At 51.7% G+C, this 25,118-nt stretch overlaps 1 protein-coding gene across 1 annotated transcript in view; it reads left to right on the plus strand.

The window, feature by feature from the left end:
- Cacna1s (calcium voltage-gated channel subunit alpha1 S) overlaps window positions 1-24,902 on the plus strand; it is a 64,624-nt gene extending 39,722 nt beyond the window's left edge. Inside the window, exons 20-44 of the mRNA XM_075988086.1 lie at window positions 974-1,080; window positions 1,503-1,590; window positions 1,789-1,896; window positions 3,938-3,990; window positions 4,211-4,357; window positions 4,762-4,963; window positions 5,375-5,533; window positions 7,373-7,483; window positions 8,013-8,096; window positions 11,107-11,163; window positions 12,005-12,133; window positions 12,276-12,341; window positions 12,873-12,964; window positions 13,513-13,672; window positions 14,599-14,726; window positions 17,237-17,333; window positions 17,903-18,005; window positions 18,778-18,879; window positions 19,142-19,266; window positions 20,962-21,090; window positions 21,783-22,033; window positions 23,159-23,244; window positions 23,703-23,794; window positions 24,035-24,187; window positions 24,315-24,902. Coding sequence (XP_075844201.1) covers window positions 974-1,080; window positions 1,503-1,590; window positions 1,789-1,896; window positions 3,938-3,990; window positions 4,211-4,357; window positions 4,762-4,963; window positions 5,375-5,533; window positions 7,373-7,483; window positions 8,013-8,096; window positions 11,107-11,163; window positions 12,005-12,133; window positions 12,276-12,341; window positions 12,873-12,964; window positions 13,513-13,672; window positions 14,599-14,726; window positions 17,237-17,333; window positions 17,903-18,005; window positions 18,778-18,879; window positions 19,142-19,266; window positions 20,962-21,090; window positions 21,783-22,033; window positions 23,159-23,244; window positions 23,703-23,794; window positions 24,035-24,187; window positions 24,315-24,488 — 3,003 coding nt within the window. The 3' untranslated portion in view covers window positions 24,489-24,902. The remainder of the gene's footprint in view (window positions 1-973; window positions 1,081-1,502; window positions 1,591-1,788; window positions 1,897-3,937; window positions 3,991-4,210; window positions 4,358-4,761; window positions 4,964-5,374; window positions 5,534-7,372; window positions 7,484-8,012; window positions 8,097-11,106; window positions 11,164-12,004; window positions 12,134-12,275; window positions 12,342-12,872; window positions 12,965-13,512; window positions 13,673-14,598; window positions 14,727-17,236; window positions 17,334-17,902; window positions 18,006-18,777; window positions 18,880-19,141; window positions 19,267-20,961; window positions 21,091-21,782; window positions 22,034-23,158; window positions 23,245-23,702; window positions 23,795-24,034; window positions 24,188-24,314) is intronic.
- Window positions 24,903-25,118: the final 216 nt, after the last annotated feature.

Here is a 25,118-nt window from a genome sequence, read left to right on the forward strand (position 1 = left end):
AGAGAAGCAGGGCAGGTCTGGAAATGCCTTCTAACTTTGGGACGGGGTTCCCAATGCCACACCTTGCTCTGCTGCATAAGCGCAAATGTTTTTACAAATCAGGAATTCCAAGCCTTTGAAAATTTGTTCAAAGTTTACCCTCACATGGGCTAGAGATGTGGCTCCATCGAGCAAACTTGTCTAATATTCATAAAGAGCTGGCTCGCATTCCCAACTCTGTGGAACAGTGGGGCTGGTGGTATGTGCCTGCAATCTGCTCAGTCAAGAGGGGAAGGCAGGAAGCGCCGAAGCTTAAGGTCACCTAGGGTTACATATCGAAAAAAGACAGAAAGCAGTTCTCATCTAAAGGAAGAACCATCGCCCTGGTTTGAGTTTCTACAGCACAGCCCTGTGTGCCTGTTCCCGAGGTGGGCACACAGGGTTCAGGTTATCACAGTAGTGGGCTCTGATGATCAGGAGGAGGCTCCATCTCTGGCTGGAACCCAGAACCACAGGCCTTTGTCTTCCGGTAGAAGAGGAGAGGGTGACTGGATGTAAAGACCAGAGCAGAGCAGAGGAAGAGGGTTTCCCTTTCCAGCGCTTCCACCACTGACAATGGGGTCGAGGGAGAAGGCGGCTGCCCAAGACTCAAGGAGGACTTTGGAGTGAGGTGTCACAATTAGACCTGTGCCAACCAGGGAGTCCCCGGAGGAGGGACAGCCAGGCTTCTCACTCCTGTGAAGGAGAAGCCAAGGCATGAACACATCTGGAGGAAAGGGCTCCTCCCCCTCTGAGGACAGAGACCGACTCTGGAAGTGCCCAGTGTTTATCTGAAGCAGATAACAGGGAGTGCTCTCGGGCTACAGCAGGGAGTTAAGTGAAGTGACACCCCTGAGACAGTGGGAACTCTTCAGAACAGATGATGATAGGAAACCCTTCTCTAGGAGGGGCGGGTCTGCTCCTCCAGATGTCGTGTGTGTGTGTCTCTCTTCAGATGACCACCTATGGAGCCTTCCTGCACAAAGGTTCCTTCTGCCGCAACTACTTCAACATCCTGGACCTGCTGGTGGTGGCCGTGTCCCTCATTTCCATGGGGCTAGAGTAAGCTGTGGCAGGGCCGAGTCCCAGCACGTGGGTGCTGTGTGCCCTGTGCCTGGACCTCACATGCCTTAGAGCTTTAGTTAGGAACATCCTTGGGTTGTCCCCAGCTGGGCTAACGTGGCAATGCTAAATGTTCAGAGCTTTGTCTTTGAGACCAAGGGTGGGGTGGGTTGAGCAAAGAGAAGGCAGCCAGGCCCCCAGAATGGGAAACACAGGCCCAGCCGTGGGTCATTTCTAGCCTAATAGAAGAGACAAAATCTATGTTCACAGAGAAGTGAGTCAATGAGACCATCCCCCACGCTCAGGGAATAGCTTTACCCTGGGGTCAGGGAGGCCTCATGTGGAAAGCTCCAGGTAGGAGGTGACAAAGCCTCTGGCTGCCACACACACCTCTAGGCCCCACAGCAATCTGCTTCCTGCAGGTCCAGCGCCATCTCTGTGGTGAAGATATTGAGAGTTCTGAGGGTGCTGCGACCACTCCGAGCCATCAATAGAGCCAAAGGGTTGAAGGTGAGAGAGGCCCCAGAGGGGGGAGGGGTCGATGCCCATCTTGGCCATCCATGGGGGCAAGGGTGAGGCAGGCCAGCCAGCTTTCCCCATGGGCCTAGTTGTGCCAGGAGGCAGTCTTGCATTCCTAGGGTTCCCTGACAGAGTGGTGGGGTGCAGTGGAACAGCTCCGATGCCCATCTACCGCCTCTGCCTTTCCAGCATGTGGTACAGTGTGTGTTTGTCGCCATCCGCACCATCGGGAACATCGTACTCGTCACCACCCTCCTCCAGTTCATATTTGCCTGCATCGGAGTCCAGCTTTTCAAGGTGAGGCCCTGACTGGCCAGCGGCCCTTCCCTGGCCAACTTGAAGGATCTGACGAAAGTCAGCCACTTCTTCTCAAACAAAGGAACCCCCAAATCGTGAAAGCAAGTGACCCTGACTCTATGGTGTCAAAATTAGGGAACCATCCTGAGCCTGTTTGCCAGGCGACGATTCTCTGAACACCCTTGCCGTTGTATCTGCTGTTACCCACAAGCCCTGGAGTTACCGTTCCTCTCACCAATGTTCCAGCCTCCACCTATTGTCGGGGCTGCCTACAGCACCCCGGCTCAGCAGCCTTCCTTGCTGCAAACAAGCTGTGCAATCCATGGTCCTGGCTGTGGTGTCTGGCATCACCCACACCACCCAGGAGCCTCTACAGAGGCCATCTTCACCTCTCATCCACAGTTCACCTTATCTTACTGACTCTTCCCTGGGAGAACGCAGCTCTTCAGTTTCTCTCAAGGGACGTTCTCCCACGGAATTTCAATTTCTAGATCTTATGTCTGGCTCTTAAGTCTCCTATAGGGCACTGAAGTTGATAGCAGAGTGTGCGATTTGTGCTACTTCCTAGCACGACTCCATTTGTGATTCCATGACCTCAGGCAGCCTTAGACATGTCATAGGGTCGCTTCACTAATGGTTTGTTCAACCAATATGGAAGAATCGCTTCCTCTGTAGATGGGCCAGGGCCTTGGCTCAAAGGCAAATCCATGATCCTTCTTGAGGATGTGGTATAGGTTTGAAAGAAAGTGGTCAATATCTGGCCTCTCAAGGTACCCCGAGAGGAGGGGTCCTGTTGACCACCACCCTGGAGGAGCCAGAATGCTTATAATACCTGGACATCCTATCAGCCAGCTCAACATGGCAGAGAGACACCCTCTTCCCCCAAGTCTCCTCCTCTGGTAAAATCCCCCAGGAAAGGGTCTTGTGTATTGTTTAGCTCTTACCCAGGCATCTAGTCCAGGTCTGGCAGGCAGGAGCCCACCATCACATGCTGTGAAGCAACCAATGAGGGTCCACCTTTTGTTTGACTCTTACGTGCTCTTTATGCAAGAGCAATGACCCATCTGTCCTCTAGTCTCAGCCAAAGCCCTCAGGGTCTGTGCATCCAGCAGCTAGAAGCCTTTCTGGTACAACCGGCCTTTTACATCACATTTTACTCTCCGAACATTGGTCACATATTCTGCCCAGGATGCCCAAGAGCTTGGTGTTGCTTTCTGGGTAAAATTACATGGGTTCTGGTTTCTAGTACCCAGAACCCTGCTCAGTACCAGTGAGGTCTCTTACTCCACCTCCACCCTCTGCTTTAGCAACCTTAAAGGAGTGACCTGAAGAAATGACAGAGTACTGAAGGTTGGCAGAGCAGTTGGGCCCCTTGACGGAGGCCTGCCTCTCTCAGGGCCTTCCAAGGATCTGGACTAGTATTCATGGATACCAAACCTAACTTAGTCTCTGGATGACTTGCATCCAACCCTGTTCAAACCAAACCTTTTGCAAGTGTTCAGTATGTGATAAAGACTAACGGAAAATGTGCTCTCGCTGCAGTCAGTTTTGGTGAGATGGGGCCTCATCTGGGATGTGCTAGGGACCCCATCTAATGCTGAGGACACATTTAAATCTGTCAGAGCCCTACTGGAAGGGTCCATCTGTTGGCTCTTAGCAGCCTTGGACTGCCCACAGGCAGGAGAAAGGCAAGGGTGGAGCCAGCTCTTCCCTTGTAGAGTGTGAACTGTGAGGAAGATTTCTTCAGAGGGTGATAGTTGGGCACCTCAGTGGCCATCACTGTCAAAGGAGCTGGGCTGGGTGTGCTTACATCCTCAAGTCCACCCTTGGCCATTCCACAAATGCCCATCTAAGGTGGCAGCCAGGCTAAGTGGGAGGCAGTTGGGGAGTGTGAAAATTGATGATGATGGCCTTGCCCTAAGAGTAAGAGAGGAAAATCTCCCTCCTTCCCTTCTTCCTCCAACCAAGCACCCCCAGAGCCCACTCTCTACCCTATATTCCTGACCATGTCTCCATCCCTCCTTTTCCCTCCTGGATGCAGGGGAAGTTCTACAGCTGCAATGACTTATCCAAGATGACTGAAGAGGAATGCAGGTATACCAGGCTTTGCCAGCTGAAGGGTGTGGGATGCCCAGATGAGGAATGTGGTGTCCTTCAGGATGGGAACTGGGGTAGCTGTGGGGAGGGAATACGCAGCCGTGTCCTTCCTTTCTGTCCTACTTCTCTGGTGTTTCTGACACACTTACCCCAGGGGAGGTGGGTGGAGCTTAGGTATCCTAGCCACACTGTGGAATGATTGGCCTCCCTGTGCCAGGGGCTATTACTACATCTACAAGGATGGAGACCCCACACAGATAGAGCTGCGTCCCCGCCAGTGGATACACAACGACTTCCACTTCGACAATGTGCTCTCAGCTATGATGTCGCTCTTCACAGTCTCCACCTTCGAGGGCTGGCCTCAGTGAGTAAGGCCTGGGGTCTGGGTCCTTGATGGGCGCAGTTAGGGTGGGGCCAAGAAGTCAGCAGCCCCCATCGGACCATAGCAGCCTGTGGCTGTGTTCGGCCTTAGTGTGCCTGACCAGAGGACTCTGACACAGTATGCCCGATCCCCCGACAAATGCATGCCTCTCTCCACACAGGGAAGTCTGAATGGTTGGCTGAGGATAGTTAAGATGCCCCATGGAATGTCAGGACCGTGGCAGGGTGGGTTCTAGCCTTCCCTAAACCAGTTCTGCCTTGGCCATTGAGAAAGTCTCCTTTGCGCCTGTGGCCCATGAGATAACACCCGCCTTCCTGGCCTGGATCTCAGTCTCCTCATCCCAGTCCTCATTATGCCATTGTCCTCTCCTCTCTGCCCACCCCAAGGCTACTGTACAAGGCCATAGACTCCAATGAGGAGGACACGGGCCCCATCTACAACAACCGAGTGGAGATGGCGATCTTCTTCATCATCTACATCATCCTCATTGCCTTCTTCATGATGAACATCTTTGTGGGCTTTGTCATCGTCACCTTCCAGGAGCAGGGGGAGACTGAGTATAAGAATTGTGAGCTGGACAAGAACCAGGTACCGAGCCACCCACTGGAGATGGGAAGCAGAGTCCCTCCAGGGCTGTGACGAGAGCCCCCACTGAGACCCAGTGCTAGTCTGTGCACCCCACTTGCCTCCAACTCAACGCAGTTCACACTGGTGGAGGGAGGGCTTTATGGAACTCACTTGTTGTCCCCAGAGGAAGCCTTTCAGAACCTCTGCCCTGAGTTGCAGCTATGATCAGAATGGGCCGGGATCACTCAAAGGGAACCCAAGATGCCCAGTGGAATTCAATTTGTATGTCATTCAGAGTTCCTCAGCCCGTAGCGCCTGGCCACAGCTGTTCCTGCACCACACACCAAGCTTCCTACAACTCCATGGTCATAGGTACAGGGATGGAGGAAGGGACCTCTTGGTGCTGACCTGTCCTGTCTTGTTCCATCCTAGCGCCAATGTGTACAGTATGCTCTGAAGGCCCGCCCACTGAGGTGTTACATCCCCAAAAATCCATACCAGTATCAGGTGTGGTACGTTGTCACCTCCTCCTACTTTGAATACCTGATGTTTGCCCTCATCATGCTCAACACTATCTGCCTAGGCATGCAGGTAAGGAGCTGAGAGACTGACCAGACTAAGACCTCGGGCCTGGGCAGGGCAGGGACACAGAGACATTCCCATTTCATCCCAGTAGGTATCTCCAGACACCTGCTGCATGCCAGCTGCAGGATACAGGAATGAACTGGTCCCAGCCTTGTCCCTTATGGTTTATTTGTTAAGGAGCTAATTCAAGCCTCCAACTAGATGGGACAGCAATTCTGCAAACAGGAGACAGATGCTGCAGGCAAGGAGGGCACGCAGGGAGCAGAACACACATGTTCTCTGTTTTCCCTTCACCATTGCAAATCTGGATGGCCAGGTTGTTTGGAAACTTGGCTCTGACCCCCCCAAAAAAATAGATTTAGGACTCACAAAGCAGGCAACCCTCTGGGGAGAGAAGCCACCTCTCATTGATCATATCATCGTCAGTAGCATTGCTATTAAATTAAATATCTGGTCCCTAGCTGGGCCGTGGTGGCACACGCCTTTAATCCCAGCACTTGGGAGGCAGAGGCAGGTGGATCTCTGTGAGTTCAAGGCCAGCCTGGTATCCAAGAGCTAGTTCCAGGACAGGCTCCAAAGCCACAGAGAAACCCTGTCTTGAAAAGCCAAAATATAATAATAATAATAATAATCTGGTCCCTTAAGCCCTATATAATACACCTTCACAGCTAGGCTTCCTGCTCCTAGGAGCCCAAGGCATACTAAATATACGTTAGTTGCTTTTCTCCTAAGAGAGACCAAACATCTCACATAAACACTTAAGGGAAGAGAGAGTTATTTGGGCTTGTGATCGGAGGGGGCACAATACAGACTGTAATGCTGAGGAAAGGCACAGTGGCAGGTGGTTACATGGTGAGAACATGTGGCGGCTGCTACCCTCTCGACAGAACAGGAAACAGAGACAGAGCGGGAAGCAAGGCTTAGCTATAAACTCCAGGCCCACCCCAGTGACCTGCTTCCTCCCAAAGCACCACAGTGTGGGGACCAAATGTTCAAATACACAAGCCTGTGGGGGATGTTTCACAATGATAGGACCACACACTGTAGGCTCCTGGAGTCCTGGGAGGAGACTCACTGAGCTACAGGCTCTGGTCATGTAGAAGAATATAAGCAATAGTTTCTTTGGGACTGAGTCAGGCAGCAACCGTAGGCAGCACCACTGAAGGGTGGAGCAATCAACAAACCCTTCTCGCCCACCTGGGAAGGTTCTGTAGAAGAAGTTAGAAATACATCAACTTTTAAAAATAGAGCGAGTTCCAGGACAGGCTCCAAAGCTGTAGAGAAATCCTGTCTCAAAAAAAAAAAAAAAAAAGGAAGAGTCTCACATGGTCCATAGAGATGGTCCACAGAAGCCAAGACTGTTGACTGAAGGGTCTCTTATCCCCATCACTGGGGCAGCAGACATATAAGATTCAGGAAACTTAGCTAACTTTGTGTCCCCTTAGACAGTGCTGATGTCAACCTCAGAACCCACGGGGTCTTCTCTTTAGTCCTCTACCATAAGGACTATGCAAAGCGCTGCCTAGAAGACTGCCAATTCTGGTCACCCAGGACCAATGTGTAAATGATATCTGGCTTTGAGGCCCGCAGGCATACTTTGTGGGACTTGGGCTTGTTGAACCTCCACTCTGTCCTCTGCCATTGCCTGTTATGGGGGTGAAATAGGCCTGAAAGATGCACTTATGATCTGGTAGAATCAGGGGATTACTAACCTCCCAGTTTGCTGAGAAGTGGGCCTAAGGACAGACAGTAGGAGCCGCCCGCAGAGGGGAGGCATCTGGGATCGTGAGCTGCAGCTGGTAAGTCTGGCCCCTCTGGCCCAGCTCTCCCATGTTGCTTCTCCAGCATTACAACCAGTCGGAACAGATGAACCACATCTCGGACATTCTCAACGTAGCCTTCACCATCATCTTCACCCTGGAGATGGTCCTCAAGCTCATAGCATTCAAGCCCAGGGTGAGTGACTGTGGCCGTGGGGACAGAGCTGTGGCCTGGGAGTAGAGACCTCGACCGCCTTCTACTGACAGCCCTTCCGCCTAGACTCTTGCTCTCAGACGCTGGGCACTGCATCTGTGGATCTGCCCACATCCCCTGCCTGCCTTTCTGCCTCTGAAACATGGGCTTTGGACCAGGATCTTGCTTTGTTTCTTGGGCTCTTGACTCTATTCCCACAGTCTCATCCAAGTCCGATCTGGTTCTGTGCTGTCAAGCTCTGGCAGGAGTTTTAAGGGGGGCTCTGGGGGTGAAGGAAATTCCCATCTAGACTAAGCTTCCAACAACCCCCCTGCCACTGATGCTCTAGGGGAAGAGAATTAAAAATTAGAAGCCAGAAAGAGAGGAGAGCTGGGATGCTAGAACCCTGGCCTGCCCAGCACCTTGGTGGGTGCCCCCTCACTGATACTGCCATACTTCTCTCCCGTCCCTGGAAACAGAGCTGTTTCCATCCACAGCCCAGTCCTTACTCGTCCATGACCTTCCTTCCCAGGGCTATTTTGGAGATCCTTGGAATGTGTTTGACTTCCTGATCGTCATTGGCAGCATCATTGATGTCATCCTGAGTGAGATCGATGTGAGTATGGGGTGGGCAGAGCCCTCACTGGGGAGGGGCTCTTATTCAGTCTGCAGACATTTATGGAGTACCCATGCCAAGTGCAACATGGCACCCCGGGGGTTAGAACGGCAGAAGGACAAGCCTTCTGCCTCTAGAGCAGAATGATGCCTGGGGTACCAGAAGGATTCGAGTAGGCCCACACAGCAGACATCAAAAACTATAGCGGCAAGCAGGGGTCATCTGTGGCTGGGCTGGGGAAAGTGTAGGAGGTGGCAGTGGAATTGAAGAGGGTAGCAAGCCCAAGGCAGGGAAACTTCTGGAGAAATGTGGGACAGGATGTGAAGAGGTCAGACATGATGGGATGTCTCATAGATCCATGAGGACATGTAGAGGAGCTAAGGGGGCTGGACAAGGCTGGGGAGCCTGGGAACTTCATGAGCCCACTCACTTTATAAAAAGTCACTGAAGGTTTTGAACGAATCATCTGTTTTTGAGATGTTAATCTAAAGGACTGAAAAGGTGGCTCTTCTCTAAGGATTCAGTCTTTTATGCCAGATATTAAACACTCACTGAATATATGTGCCTTGCATGGCTCTGGGTGCTGGAGGCACACACAGCCGGGAACAAAATTGTAGGTGGCAGGAGACAATAACCAAATCTATCACATGATAGGATGCATGACAATAAATTAAAGTAGGTAAGGATGGCGCATGGAAGGAAATGAGAGGGTGGTATCGTGAGCATATTGGAACCGAGATCTGAATAGAACAAGGGAGTAAGCCATGCAGCTATGGGGGGCGCTTTTGTAGAGCAAAAGGAGACTATGTCAAGGGGCTGTAGGAGGAGCCTGTCTGCTGAATGCGGAGAATAGCAGAAGGCTCTTGAAGCTGGAATGGGGACAAACAGAGGTCAAAAGCTGGGGTCATATCTCCAAGGCCGTCGTTACACCTTGGATTCTATTCTGAGATAGTGAAGAGCTCTTTGGAAGGTGAAATATGCTCAGACCACGGTGGCTGCTGTGTTGAGCCTGTGCAAAGAGGGACCAGGGCTGACCCAGGGACAGCAACCAGGAGGGGCTTGCAGCAGTCCACATGGCAGAGGACAGAGTAGGGTTTTGGCTGCAAGAATGGTAAGAGGTGGTTCAACTTGGGGTGTATTTTGGATGCTGAGCAAAGAGAGACAGGAGTTTAGAAGAGGAGATCCAAAGATCAGGAACAGAAAGCAAAAGACAGTGTCCTCTTGGGTTTACATTGAGCCATACCCTGGAACAAGGCAAGGGCAGAGGAAGACGAGAAGGCTATTCATCTGCCTGGGCTACTCTAGCTGGGGAACAGGGAGATTGTACCCAAGGGGTTGCTTTTACGAGGCATGAGATTCATCATAGGCAGGGCCTCCTTCTGAACATCCTACCTGCTGGTCCAAAGCACCAAGTCGATGGGAAAGGCAGATATCAACCCTGGAGATGCCTGGAAGGGAGCTCAGCTGAGAAAAGCCTGAGTCTGTGAGGAAGGGGCTTTGGGGATCGTAGTACCTTCTGGGGACTTGGCTACCACACCAACTGTCTGTTACACTAGGGGAGGATCCTGGGAACCCTGTTTACCTCATCACAAATGGTGACAGACAGCTCCATCTGCTCAGGCCTGATAGGGGTGGGCTCTGGGTAAAAGCGGGGGTGGGGGTGGGGAGAGAGAAGGAGAGAGAACGTGTAGTGTATATGTGCTGTGTGTTTTCATGCATGCTGTTTGCCGGGGAAATATGTCCTGTGGTCTGAGAGCCACCCTTGTCACAGGCAGCCTGAAGAGAGAACTCAAAACAGCCAGAATAAAGAGCCCCAATTCAAGTAGTTACTTCTCAAAGTCTGAGGCCCGTGCGCCAGAGACGGTTCTGTGGAGGGGGTCATGGCCCTTCGTTGGTTTTCAGAAGTGGAAAATTTCCCTTGCCAGGAATATGTGTTTGGGTCGTGTTAAGACTGATTTACATTCCTTACATACAACCTTGGGAAAGGCCTTGCCTGTGAGTTAGAACCGCAATACCAGCCCCACCCTGCCCTGCTCACGTGCACCTCCTGGTTGTTTAAAATGTAGCTGATGGCATTGAGCAGCTAGTTCCTAGCTTTATTTGATTTTCATTGTGATTTAAATGGCCACTCATGGTGAATGGCTACTGGGCAGACTATCCAAGTAAAGAACAGAGTCCCACGAGATTCTCTGGTGTGCCCTGAAACCTCTGAAACCAGGCCCGTTCCATAGTCACGGGCTTTGCTGGTCTGTTGGGCCCTCGCAGGGGCATATGTCCGGTATAATTCTCTAGATGAATCTGCCATGCAGCCAGGATTGAGGCCAGTGGTACAGGGAGCCTGAGTGCTAGGGCCAGTCTGCCTGCAGGCGCATGGAAGCTCAGAGACAGCCTCTTTCATTAACCCAGGGCTCCCAAGACGGCCCCTCCTCAAATGTAGCCAGGGAAAAGATAGCCACTCCCATATACCCAACCATTGAGGAGTCAGGCCACTGAGATATGAGCCTTGATCCTGGTCCCGGCCCTGAATCGAGGGACCCCTGGTGGGAGAAGGAGTCTCTAGTCTCCTCCAACTTTACCCATTTTGCCCCTGGAAGCTGGACCCCTGTGAGGGCATCCACCCTGGTCACAGCGGATAGGGGGATCTACTTACAATGATGAACAGGTATTTCTCAGTGTGTCCTTAGTAAAGTTGTTCCCTGTACCACATAACCCAGACCCAGGAAGAATCCAATCCCTTGCCCTCCATAGATGTACCTCAAAGATGAGATGGGACCTGTCTGTCCACTCTCCCCTCCCCTCTTATTCCTCTTGCCTCATGGTTCCCATAGAGCTTGGTCCTCGCTCCCACCCACTCTCTGCCCCGACTGCAGCCACGTGAGGTCTTGTCCCTTGCCTGTCTTTTTCTCTCTTTAACTCTCCTTGTGTCTGTCCTTTCTGACAACTCTCTTCACCTCCCTCCCATGTGTTTCTCTCCCCTTTCCTCCCCCCCCCTCGTCTCTTTTCTCCACAGACTTTCCTGGCCTCCAGCGGGGGACTGTATTGCCTGGGTGGAGGCTGCGGGAACGTTGTAATTTCAGGCCGCATGAGCCTGTTTGCCCTGCCCTGCAGCTTGCATGCTGAGCTGGCTGCATGGATCGCATGGGGTGCCCTCAGAAATCAGGGTTCCTTTCCCTAGATCAGGCCCAGTGAGGGTTGGAGTTTGGGTAGAGGTGGGGGCTCGGTGGTAGAATATGCATGGATGTAGTGGCTATCTTAGAGCCCTGAGCAATGGATGGAGGATTTTTCCATACCCTCTCTATAGATGAGGGCACAGGACCTCCTTGACAGTTTAGCAGGCACAGGGAACAGGATCCAAACTGGCACACAGGGAGTAGGATTAAGTTTTGCACAAGGGCAGGAGCTTGCCCAACTTACAATATTCAAGAGTAGGGCTAGGCAAATGGGAGTGAGCACCCTGAACGTATGGCAAACAGCTTGGTAAAGCTATTGGACGCTTCTAGAAGACTTTACGGGCCACCAGATACTTAGCTTAGTGCTGGTTTATAGAGGAGAGATGAGCAGGAAGCCAGCCATGGGCCTCGCTGCAGCCTCACCCCAGAAAGAACCCCTGCTCTGCTCCTAAGCACGGGCTTACTGCATAACTTGGACCCTACATCCAACCCTCTTGAGACACAGGACACCAGAGCCCTGCATCTCAGAATGGTCCAAGGCTATGAGGCAATAGAGACTGTGAAGTGGGGCTGGAAGCCTCCCACTATAAATAACTCTCTCTCACACACACACACACACCACAACACACACACATATGCACAACACAATGCGCACGCGTGCACTGCATCTCCTGCCTGCCCTGCCCCCTCCCCCTGAGTGCCACCCCCAGACTGACCTTTGGGGCTGCTGCCCCACAGGACCCAGATGAGAGCGCCCGCATCTCCAGCGCCTTCTTCCGCCTGTTCCGGGTCATGCGACTGATCAAGCTGCTGAGCCGGGCAGAGGGTGTGCGCACCCTGCTGTGGACATTCATCAAGTCCTTCCAGGTGCGAGTGCCCAGCCCAACAGGCCAAACCCAGGGACCCAGGAAACTGACCCAGGGAAGCCACTAGGGAGGACAGGCTGCAGGGCCCAGGGCTGTGGTTCTGTGGACGACACTTAGCTGATGCTCCGTCCTCTTCCGCACAGGCCCTGCCGTACGTGGCTTTGCTCATCGTCATGCTCTTCTTCATCTACGCCGTCATCGGGATGCAGGTGAGAGGCAGGTGGGCCCACGGCGAAGGATGAGTGTTAGCCAAGCTAGAAAGTGTCTCTGTGGACCCAGAAACATCACCAAACATGCAGCTGAATACTACCTTTCCTTGCCTTCCACAGCAACCAAGGGGTCAACTCTAAGCTGAGAGAGGAGGTAGAACTGAGCCCCAGATGCTCCAGGGTTATGAGCCAGGGTGTAGCCCAGGAGAGACCCTAGCATGAGGTGCACTTCAGGGACCAGATCTGGTCTCTAAAGCCTTAGCTGGGGGCTTTGCCCCAGAACTCCTCCCCATAGTTTGACTAACTTAGTGCTTGCTGAAGAGAAATTGTCTATCTCCCTCTTTGGTTTGGTTTGATAGCAAGAATGTTATGTGATCCAGGAAAGAATCCAATGTGTTTGGCTTCGGATCTGACGTGGCCTGAAGTGAAAGGCATTGGGGAGAAATTAGGGAGAGGGTAGGAAGCAGGTGAAGCAGAAGAAGTGGTGGGAGTTAAAGAGACGCTTGTATCCTGGTTCTCTGTGCTTTGCAGATGTTCGGGAAGATAGCCATGGTGGACGGGACACAAATAAATCGGAACAACAACTTCCAGACTTTTCCTCAAGCTGTGTTGCTGCTCTTCAGGCATGAGTGCTTGGCTTTGCTGGGTTCCCCTCTGCGCTCTGGGCAGTGCTGGCCCTGCAGTAGAGGGTCCCCTGTGCTCTGGGCAGCGCTGGCCCTGCAGTAGAGGGTCCCCTGCCTGGCTTGGTGCCCTGTTGTCACCTTTGTGAAAATCTTGCATTGATGTTTGACATTGAATTCCAAACAAGTAGAATGTTACCTATTTCACCCTGCTGAAGCAGAGTTCAGAGGTCAAATGTCCCTCTCAAAAAGTGATGAGGTCTTAGTGACCCTTGACATTGGTCTATGACACTCACTTTTGCTATGGTTGTAGTCATGCATAAAAGCCACCCCTACTCCTAAAAAAGGTCTCTTCTGTAGCTCAACTCTACTTTAGCCCTGCATAAAGGTGGAACAGAGGGATTGCAGAGAAGAGGGGACACTGTGACACCCAAACTTATAGGAATCCTACCTGTGGGAGCAGCCCAGTTCTGTTCATCACACTGTGCTGACGTTCCCAAGGAAGGACCAAGCAGACATGCATAGGCCAACAGTGCCCCTCCTCTGTTCAGGTGTGCCACAGGGGAAGCCTGGCAAGAGATCCTGCTGGCCTGCAGTTACGGGAAGCTGTGTGACCCAGAGTCAGACTATGCCCCGGGGGAGGAGTATACGTGCGGCACCAACTTCGCCTACTACTACTTCATCAGCTTCTACATGCTCTGTGCCTTCCTGGTGAGACCGAAGTCTGCAGGCTCCAGCCAGGGCAGGGATGAAGGGGTGGGTTGGGGTGGACCCTATCACCTCCTAGACGGGATATCTTAGGAACACTGGAAACTCTGGTTAGATTGTCCCTTATTCTGATCCTTTGGGGGGGGGGGTGTCTTGTGAGATCTTCTTTCCTGCTCCAAGTGGACTGTAAGTCATTTTCACTCTGTGTTCAGCGTGCTTACTATATATAGTATACACGTTATATATACAGTTTCAATCCAGAGGACTGAGCTGAGGCCAGTTCTCAGTAGGAAGAGGCTTCCAGTAGAGATGTTTAACCCTAACTATTCCTCAGCACAGAAAGATGCTGTGTTAGAGGGACAAGCGACAGTATGGAAATGAGCCAAGAGGTTCTAGTTAGGGTCAGAAATGGCATGGTGTCACTTGGGGGCGGCAGGGCTATCACTTAGGAAAAGCATCCTCTTGGCTCCCTTATACTGATGCTCCTTTTTCTTCTCTATATTCACCCCAAACCTTTGAATGTCTAATGTTTGCCAGGCGCAGGGCCAGGTGAGGGGGTAGAAACATAAACAAGACCTAGCCCTGGCCCTCATGGAGTGAGTCTGTGGGTGAGCAAGTCTGGTAATTCAAAGGATCCCGGATGTAGACGGAAAAAGGCTGGTGTGGTGAGAGGGGCATGGGCCAGGCCCAGAAGAGGCTGAATAGCTCTGGAGATCAGAGTAGCCCCCAGGGAGGTACCGTGCCTTGGTTTTAGCCGATGGTCACCAGTACCTGGGCAACGCACATGCTGGACAAGAACAGTTCAGTCCCAATTGCATGTGGAATGAGGAAGGAATGAGGGAGGAACTCCATGCCTAGTCTGCCCCGGTTCCCCACCCCGACATCAGTCACTGCCTGCCTGGGCTGTAGGAATCCTTATCTTTTTGCAGATCATCAACCTCTTTGTGGCCGTCATCATGGACAATTTTGACTACCTCACAAGGGACTGGTCCATTCTGGGCCCTCACCACCTGGATGAGTTCAAGGCCATCTGGGCCGAGTATGATCCGGAGGCTAAGTGAGTGTTCGTGGGTAGTGCTGGGTGCTTATCAAACTGCCCGCCCTTCCTAGGGGTCAGTGAGTCTTCGTGGGTAGTGCTGGGTGCTTATCAAACTGCCCGCCCTTCCTAGGGGTCTCAGGAGTCTCTCTGGTCTCTTTTAATCCACCTAAGGTTCCAGGGTGATTCAGCATGTCTCAGATGTGGACAGGATCCATCAAAGGAGAAAAACCCTGACTCTGGGGAAACGCTCACTGGTTTCTAGTCTGACACTTAGTACTCAGGAGTGAGGAGTGAGCTCTCAGTCCCCCACCAGGCACTCAGGCCTGGCTGCTCACTGTGGGCTCTGCTCCCCTGGCTGTATCAGAGGTTGATTACAGTGTAGAGTCCCAAGACCCACTCAGACTGTGTGAGTTAGAGTCCTCATTACCCTTAGCCTGGTCCTTGGGCCATCTGCCTGCACTTTAAAGCTGGGGACACTTCTCGGTCCCCTGGTCATTGTAATCTCAATGAGCAGACGGAGGTGTGGAGAAATTAAAAGTGAAGGCACCAAAATTCAAGGCAAGTGTGTCCAGAGTCCTTGGCAGCTGTACTCTAAAGTGTTTTCAACGGGAACATTAAAAACTACTGGGGGAGATGGCTGGAGAGATGGCTCAGCCATCTCAGCGGTTAAGAGCACTGGCTGCTCTTCCAGAGGACCCAAGTTCAACTCCCAGTGCCCATGTCAAATGACCAAAACTACCTGTAACTCTAACTCAACTCAGACAGATAGACACACACACAACAAATTTTCTTTCTTTCTTCCTTTGTTTTTTTTTCTTTTTTCTTTTCTTTTTTGGTTTTTCGAGACAGGGTTGCTTTGTAGCTTTAGACTGTAGACCAGACTGGCCTTGAACTCACAGAGCTATCCCTGCCCCTGCCTCCCGAGTGCTATGGTTAAAGGTGTGCACCACACTGCCTGGCTCACAACTAATTTTCTTAATCCACTTGCGTCTATCACTACCACACAGTACTGACTTGGGCCTTGGAGCTGGGATGTGGCTCAGTGATAGATACTTGCCTGTCATGTGGGAGACCCTGAGCTCAATCCCCAGTACTAAATACCAATATTGGTGTGCATGTGCGTGTGTATGTGTGTTTGTATGTGTGTATGTGTGTGCATTTATATGTGTGTGTGTTTGTGTGCATGTATGTTTGTATATGTGTGTCTATGTGTGTGTGTTTGTGTGTATGTACTTAGCACCTAGGATACAGATAATGTAGAGGCCTCTGCAAACACCACGGCCAGCAGAGTAATGATGCCCGTAAAACAAGAAGGAAATCCAGCTCAGCACAACTAAGTAGCTGGTATCAGTTCTAACTTTAGAGTCTGACACCAGGCAGTTTATTTTAGCCATATTTAAATACAGTACAACTTGAAAAAAAGTTTCCTAGTGTGACATAATCCCGTGTGCAGCAGGAGGCATAATTACATCGAAACCCTCTCAGAGTACTTATCACTTCTTCCACGAAGACGGGTTCTTAAGGGCCTAGGGAAGGATCTGGGCAGGTCATACAGATAGTGCAGAAGTCAGCTGGGTTACTGCCTACCTCTAGTCCTGTTTGTGGGAATTTAGGGGAGCCCCCTGGTCAGACAGATGGTGCAAAGGCCATCTAGATTATTAGCAGCCTCAGTCCTGGTAGAGAGAGTTTGGGGGAGCCAGGTATGGCCGGCCCTACAGATGGCACAGGGGTTACCTAGGCTGTTAGTCATCTCCATCCCCAGCCTTCTGGGCAGAAAACAGGTTATACATATTTTCCTTGAAAAGATATCCCTGTAAGTTTAACATCCCTGGCTTTCCTAGTGCTTCTCTGTAAGCACAATGACCTCTGTGCTCCCTACAAGACAAAAATGTCTCATTTCTTTCGCAGCCGGCTCTGAGGCTGGGGCAGTTCATAAAACATGCCAAATGCATGCTCTCAAGGTAGTGTTCCTCTATTGCCAGCGCCTTGGTACTGTATTCGCCTGACCTTCCCAGTCGCTCTGTTTGGGCCTTTTCCGGAGGTCATGGTGGCACTGCCATTGTGTCCCCAGCTCTGGAGGACTCTCTGAAGTGGGCTGCCACTCCCCTGATTTATTAATGCAACCCCAGAGCCCCTCTTCCAGCTTGACCAAAACTAAGGAAGCATGAAGGGAGAGAATCCAGGTCTCCTGTGCTAGAGGGTAAACTCCCTGAAAGAAAGCAGGTGTCTCCCAAATGGAGAGCCAGCCTTATTCTGTGCTGGGCACCCATGAATCCAAACCTTCTCTCTTCTTTTAAAAGGCTATGGGCGGGGATCTGAGAAGGGGGGGGCGGGCAGGAGTGAATATGGTCAAATTGTATGCAATTTATGAAGAACTACTAAAATATATTTAGAATAATATACTAGGCTAGTAGAGCTTATAAAGAAGGGCTAAAACTAGGAAGTGTTTCCTGCCCCCCCCCCCCAGCTTCCCCCAGGAAACTCTGGGTGGCATTCCTGGATATGCTAGTCTATGTGTCTTCCTACAGGGGCAGAATCAAGCACCTGGATGTGGTGACCCTGCTGAGGAGGATCCAGCCCCCTCTGGGCTTCGGGAAGTTCTGCCCACACAGGGTAGCATGTAAGGTAACCTGCGAGTCTGAGCAGTCGTGGCTCGGGGAAGGAAGATTAACAGGTGGGGCTGGGTAGCTAGAGAGAGCCCGATAGAAGGAGACATTGTTCAGCAGTGACTTCCTGGGTTGCTATGTCAATCATAGATAGGCCACCACTGCAACAAATATCCGAGACAAATAACTTAGAGAGAGAAAAAGGTTATTTTAGCCCTGGTTTGGGGATTCCAGTCCATAGATGAGGCAGTGCATCATGGTAGGAGCCATGGTGGAGCAAACCCACTCATCTCATGGCCAAGACCCAAAGAGAAAAGGAAGCCTGCCCCCCTGGTCCATCCCTCACAGTTTATAGCAAGCAGCACCACCCTAGTGTGCAAACCTTTACACAGGGGCCATGGCAGACATTCTGGGCCCTACGGCACTCTCCAAGTCCGTCCCTGATGACCTCAGGTCTCACGAATGCATCCTAGGCAGCCCACACTGCAGTCCTTACAACCTCCCCTTCCCACCCCATACTGGCTGAGGAGGACCTGATGGGCTGGGCCTGATAGCAGCGCATCTGCAAATCCGACCTCTCCCTCACAGAGGCTGGTGGGCATGAATATGCCCCTCAACAGCGATGGCACAGTCACCTTTAACGCCACACTCTTCGCCCTGGTACGCACAGCCCTCAAGATCAAGACGGAAGGTGAGGGACTTCTCGTGAATGTCCTTTCTCCTCGAGGTGAATTCTGAAACAGAATCCCAGGAATGTGGGCAGATGCAGAGGAAGGCCAGGCCACAATCACCAATTCCTCACACCCTGCAGGTCTTGCAGGGAGTCTGCGAATGCTTGAGAGGACAAGATTACTAAGGTTCTGTCCTGTATTCCTCAGCTGTGTCGGGGCCAGAGGCATGACTGTGCTCATTCAGGGCTGGGGTCCCTCTGAGTTGTTCCAGGTGGGGCAGAGGTAGCACTCAGTATTGGGCAGGTGTATGGGCCCACCCTTGACTCCACTAATCCTGTCAGCCCTTAACTCAGGAATACAGACACGGGAAGAAGTGGGGCTGAGGGTTCCGGTGTCTTTGGGGCCATTCCCCTATCTGGGTCAATTAAGTCTGAGGCACCCATGGGCAGACAAGAGGGAAGCCAGAACTCAAGAAGGAGCAAGTTGGAGCAGCAGGAGGATTACTTGGGGACCATGGGGCACACAGGGGTATGTAAAGATTTGAAGTTTCAACAGAAAGAAAGGGAGATGATGACCTACAATATTAACCAGTCTGATCATTGTTAGCCACAACCTACGGGGCATAAGCACAGGACCCAAGGGTTGGGCTGCCCCTGCCCTCATCCCATTGCCGGGGTAGAGTACAGCAGCTACCATAAAAGAGCACTGAACCACTGTGTGCTTCATGAATGGTAGCTTGTTCAAGGTTTTGTCAAGTTCTGTCACTTTAGGGCCACCTTTCCCATGCCCCAGGCAACTTCGAACAAGCCAATGAGGAGCTGAGAGCCATCATCAAAAAGATATGGAAGAGAACCAGCATGAAGCTCCTGGACCAAGTCATCCCTCCCATAGGAGGTGGGTGCTGCCTGGGGAGACCAGAGTCCAGGGCACACAATGAAAGGAAGAGAAGCTTCTGTAAGAAGTCCCTTAGCAATCTGACGCCTAGACACTGTTAATACCATAGGCAGATGTCAGGGCACCAACTAAGGGTGAAAGGTAACCATTCACCACCTCAGCATGGACTGAGTGTCCGAGCCTGCTGCACCCCCGCCTCCCCTTCGGAGTCCAGTGTGAGACCCCCACTGGCCTTCACCCCGCCCCCCTTGGCTGTCTACAGATGACGAGGTGACAGTGGGGAAGTTCTACGCCACATTCCTCATCCAGGAACACTTCCGGAAGTTCATGAAACGCCAGGAGGAGTATTATGGATATCGACCCAAAAAGGACACGGTTCAGATACAGGTAAGCCCAACCTAGGTGGGTTCCAAGGGATGCTCTGTTGAACCAAGTCCCTTTCTGGGTCCCTCATCAATAGTCAGAGATAGAAGGGAAGCTGGAGGAAGAAAGTGAGAAGATAGTTCAGGTTGATCCATGAAGGAGGGTGCTTAGGCCTCAGAAGATCCAGGAGCTCCTGATCTCTGAGTGACTGGACCAAAGAAAATTTTATTTCTTCAAAGGAGAGACCTCCAGTAAGAGCAGTGGCCTCCAAAGACAGCAGACCCTGCCCCACTCTGGAGTTTGCTCCACTAAGTATGAGAAAAAATGTTTAGAACTATATCATAGGGATTTTGACTGCTTTTTTTCTGTGTTCATTGTAATGTATATGATTTAAAAATTCAAAAGTAGGCATGTAGGGCTGGAGAGCTGGCTCAGCGATTAACATCACTTGCTGCTCCAGCAGAGGACCTGAGTTCAGTTTCCTGCACCTATATGGTCATTAGCAACCACATGTGACTCCAGTCCCAGAAGATCTGGTGCCCTCTTCTGTCCTCTTTGGGCACTGCACACACACGTGCACAGACAACACACAGGCAAAACAGCCATACACATAAAGTTAAAACAAATAGATCTTTAAAAACAAAACGCACACACATTTGGGCTATATGTCCAATAACATATTTGAGTCACCCTCGTGGTTCTGAAATAACTTTATGCTTTTACACAATTGCCACTTTCTTTGTGAGCCATCTGAGAATAGCTCACATCTCACTTAACACTCCGTCACGCAGAAGGCTTTAGCGTGAATTTCCAGAAAACGTGGTATTGCTCTACATAATTCTCCTACAGCACAACCACCGAAACTAGGAAGGCAGTGTTGATACACAGCTGCCATCTGCCCCTCACCTCGTTCAGGTTTTACCTGCTGCCCCAATGACATCCTTTTCAGAGAAAGTATCCAACACAGTCATGCACCTTGCATGCACAGCACCTTGCCCTGGCCTCTTGCTTTTTGGAATTACTTGGCAGTCTTTCCCTAGTGTGGCCTTGACCCTTTGAGGCCTTGGCTATGCTATCCCTCTGGTTGGGTTGGCTGATGTTTCTTCACACTAGATAGAAAATGTACATTTTGCGCTGGGCAGGCGTGGCACACAGCTTTAACCCCAGCACTCAAGAGGCAGAGGCAGGCAGATCTCTGAGTTTGAGGCCAGCCTGGTCTATAGAGTGAGTTCCAGAACAGGCTCCAAAGCTACTGAGAAACCCTGTCTTGAAAAACAAACAAAAAATAAAACAAACAAAACCAAAAAAAAAAACAAGAAAAAGAAAATGTATATTTTAGGTAAGAATGTTAAAATATGATGTTGTGTCCTCTTCGGAATTATCAGGTGACACTCACTTTTATGTGTTATATTAGTTGTGATATGAAGTTTCATTGACTAAAAAACACATACCGTTAAAGAAAGGCTTGGGTGGGAGGAGTACAAAGTCTCTATCCACAAGATTGCAGAAAACCCCTTACAGATGTTTCAGAATGCCGACTGTCTCCCCCAGGTCAGAGCAGGACCATGGGGCCACATAGTCCTGTGATATTGATCCAAGATGGAGAACAGGTTCCAGGAAAGGGGTAGGTGCAGGGATTCAAAAGAAGTGGGGCCAGGGAAGGCATCTCTGATCTCCACTCCTGGACACAAGGTCATTCTGTCACTCCACCATCCCTAGGCTGGATTACGGACCATAGAGGAAGAGGCAGCTCCCGAGATCCACCGGGCCATCTCAGGAGATCTGACAGCAGAGGAGGAACTGGAGAGAGCCATGGTGGAGGCTGCCATGGAGGAGGGGATATTCCGGGTGAGTGAGGGCCATGACCCTCTTCTGAGGCCCAGACATAGAAAGCAGCAGTAGAGAGAAGGGCCAGAAGCCAGGCTGCACTGAACACGGGGACTGAACATACCACCTACGCTGTGCCACTCACATCTCTTGGGACTCAGAATTGATGACCCAAAAGTATTGATTGTGATACACCCTTTTCAACAGTGCCCACAAATCCTCATCTAATTCCACCTCCCAAGGATCCGTTTCCACTCAGGCTAGTGCCTGATTCTGAGTTCTGTGGAGAGTTGTAACCCACTGGATCTTGAAGACTCTTCCTGGATACCCCATTAAACTCTATTGGGTTTTCCCATAATGGTATCCCAAAGAGACGACATGCAATGTCCCCCGTCACTTGATTAGAGGGGAGCTGGAACACAGCTCTGCACACTCCCAGTTCAGTGTGCCATGTTTCCATGTGTGTGTTACCTGGTGGTTCCTTAGGTGTGTCCCATCTGTCCATCAAATGTAGACCTTGCCGAGGGCGGGGCTATGTTCCAGCGTCACCTTTCTGTCCATTCTCTTCCGGCCTTATTGAGTCATCTTCCAATCCCATTGCTTTCTCCTAGCTCCGTCACCCCAAGGTGACAGCCCACCCCACCCTCCATGCACCCCGTATCCTCATATTCAGCCACTGCTCTCAGTATTTCTACTCTCCCCCTTGCCTCTAGAGGACTGGAGGCTTGTTTGGTCAAGTGGACAACTTCCTGGAAAGGACCAACTCCCTGCCCCCTGTCATGGCCAACCAAAGACCTCTCCAATTCTCTGAGATGGAGATGGAGGAGCTGGAGTCACCCGTCTTCTTGGAGGACTTCCCTCATAACTCAGGCACCCATCCTCTTGCTCGTGCCAATACCAACAATGCCAATGCCAATGTTGCCTATGGCAACAGCAACCATAGAAACAGCCCGGTGTTTTCCAGGTAACAGTGGTAACTTCCAGCTGTGGGTGTACGAGTTCTGAGTTAGACTTGAGAGGGAAGGAGGCACCATGACATTTGTAGAATGCCCTTTGTTTGCTGTGTGCCCTTGGGGACCACTCTGCACCCCTAACACAAGAGGCAAACCTGAAGGGGTGGCTTTGGCCAGCAGGGGGCAGCCTCTTGACAGTGTTGGCCTTAAATCTGAGCCAGCCTTTCTGTGGTTCCCAGTGGGGAGGCCCTGAAATGTGTTGGTCACACAGTAAAGCTTAAGAAAGGGCCTCCAGCAGCAACATGCACTGTAGGAAACTCTGGATGATAAGGTCAGTTGCTGGATTTGGGTAGTTCCAATCACACTAATCCCAGGCTGTGATTTTAAGTGCCATAGAATACAACCGGATGGGAGCAAAGCCACTTAGCCATCATAATACAGGGACGGGGTTCCCAGTCGGGCTTCTGCTCTGCACAGGCCTGCTGAGCAACAGTCTCTTTGGGCAGGACGGGCAGATGCCAACTGAGCAGCTCCCTTCCCTGGTCAGGACCCACAGTTCACTCCAGTCCAAAGAGGCCTATATGTAGCCAGAATGCTTGAAAGGTACCCACGTCTTTGGGTCACCATGGTGCTAGCTAGCCTGGAAACACAAGCGTCAGATCTGAGTTCTGCTGTTGGTGTGTGTGTTGTGTGGTATGATCAGGACCAATTAGGACCAACTAGATGTACTAGGGATACAGAAGGGTTATGTATTCCCAGTATGATGACCGTGGGCTGGCCCAGAACAAGTCTCAGTTTCAATTGCACATGAGAAATATCTGGGAGCTTTCAGAACTGCCAGAACCACGGAGGGTCACAGACAATGGTCTTCCAGGCCTGCCAGGCTAGCCCATGTGTAGTCAGGGTTGAGAACTAGCATCCTAAGGGTGCCGAGGCAGCACAGGATGTGAGAAGGGTGGGGGAGCATTGAACAAGAGTGGAGGCAGCCATGAGTCTGACTTGCTCCCCGAGAGCCAAAATCGGATAGAGTCAAGCACTGGCAGAATCAGCCCCAGCATGAAGGCCACTTGTAGTCGGCCAGGATGTTCGCTGGCGCCTCGGTAAATGGGTTCCAGACTGTTCTGCTTCCGTTTCAGCATCTGCTATGAAAGTGAGTTCCAGGAAGACACAGACACACCTGCTACCAGAGAAGGACCCTTCAGTCAGCCCTGCAGGGGCTCTGGTCAGTCCCTTTCATGACTCAGAAGCAGGGCCTTCTCCTAGGGGGAGGGAGTTAAGGGTGCCCCCTCTTTCCTTAGAGCTTGAAAGAGCCGCTTAGAACTTTTATGATGAGATGGGTGCTAGCTGAGCTCTGGGAGGGGAGCGTCATTACCAGTCTGAGGAAGGCTCCAGAATGCTGGAGTACAGTAGCAGCAAGGGTACTTCCTTGCTCTCCAACACGCTTTAACATGCATGCACATAGCCATGCTGAAGACAGGCTTGCTGGAGAGCCCTCAGCCTCTCCTAGACCTTAAGAATGAAGCAAGGCAAGCCGGGCCAGTTCTGGCTGACCTGGAGTTGGTCAGCCTTCAACGTATGTCTACCTTCTAAACCACCTTCTCAAGCTGGCTGAGAAAGACTCTGAGACTTGGCCCATCAGGAGTCAGCGGCCCTATTGGCCTTGCTTTGTCTTGCCCACAGGACCTCACGGCAAATCCCATGTGCACAAACTGAAAGGACTGATGACCCAGAGAGAGATGCCTGGAGGCCAGGTGCCTCCTTTCCCAGGCCAGGTAACAAAGACAATGCGCTGGGAGGAAGCGCCATCTAGACCTCGCCTGGCCTGGTGCTAGGAGTGGGGCTCTGGTAGGGGCCTTGCAGAAAGCAGTCCATCCATCACAGAAGGATGCTGTGTTCCTGCATCCTCCCCTGTGGGTCTTGATGGAGACTCCCTTGGATGAGTTGGCTCTAGTGTATCTGCTTGCCCGGGTGTGGGGGGGGATCTTTGATTTTTTTGTGTGTGTTTAAAACAGCTCCCCCAGGCAGAGCCTCCTGTGCAGGAAGAGAATAACGGCTCCTTGCCAAGGTCTCTGGGAACACCCCACAGTGGGAACTTTGAGGAGAGCGTTCCCAGCAACTCAGCTCACAGGTGCAAGGCTCCAGCTACTGCTTTCCTGATCCAGGAGGTAAGGTGGGGCTGGGACGGAGCTGCAGACCACACCAAAGGGTGGCCTGTGACAGTCTGTCATGGGGAGAGGGCCCCAGAAGGCCAGTCTGCTGGAAGATCCACCCAATCTCCTCTCCTCCCTACAGGCTCTGGTTCGAGGACGGCTAGACTCCTTAGCAGCAGATGCTAACTTCGTCATGGCAACAGGCCAGGCCCTGGCGGATGCCTGCCAGATGGAGCTAGAGGAAGTAGAGGTGGCAGCAACAGAGCTACTGAACCGAGAATCCCCAGAGGGCAGAACCATGCCCTGGGAGGCTTGAACCTCAGGTCCTCCCTGGGCGGCCAGATCCAACATGGGGACTTTCAGAAGACAGTTATTCCTCCCAGGTGTGAGGCCCACACAGAATGATATGAGCTTAGAGCCGCCATGACCAAGGGCCAGAAGGTGCTGGAATGGAGAAGGGCTAGCCCAGCCCAGCAGCCTGCCTTCCCTCAGTAACCAGCTATGCAGACTGAGCAGCCGTGGTCAGGAACCACCTCAAGCAGGCTGGAGGCTGTGGGTGGGCGGGTCGGGCCCTCTCCTCACCAGCGAGAAGCAGGATTTATTTGGCAGAGCTTCTGATGTCATTCACAAAGGTCTGATCGGTGCCAGGGTCCGTCTGTCACAAAGTCACTCCAACCAGCTGGACATTAAAGTCTCCAGGCCTGACACTGGCACCTGGCTTCTGCTTGTCTTTTTGTTGTTGTTTGTTTGTTTGTTTGTGTTTTAGAACATTTTGAAATGTTCTACACTCTACCTACTTTCTCAGAGATCCTGGGCCTTGCAGAACGGTCCCAGGCCATCTTCACTTTCCCTCTGATGGCATCAGAAGCCATGCCACACCCTGGTTACACCACGGCCAACCTTTGTCGAAGCTGTGACCCTGTGACTTTGGCCAGAGTCCACTGCC

The sequence above is a fragment of the Microtus pennsylvanicus genome, chromosome 10, assembly GCF_037038515.1.
Source record: "Microtus pennsylvanicus isolate mMicPen1 chromosome 10, mMicPen1.hap1, whole genome shotgun sequence".
Classification (NCBI taxonomy): domain Eukaryota; kingdom Metazoa; phylum Chordata; class Mammalia; order Rodentia; family Cricetidae; genus Microtus; species Microtus pennsylvanicus.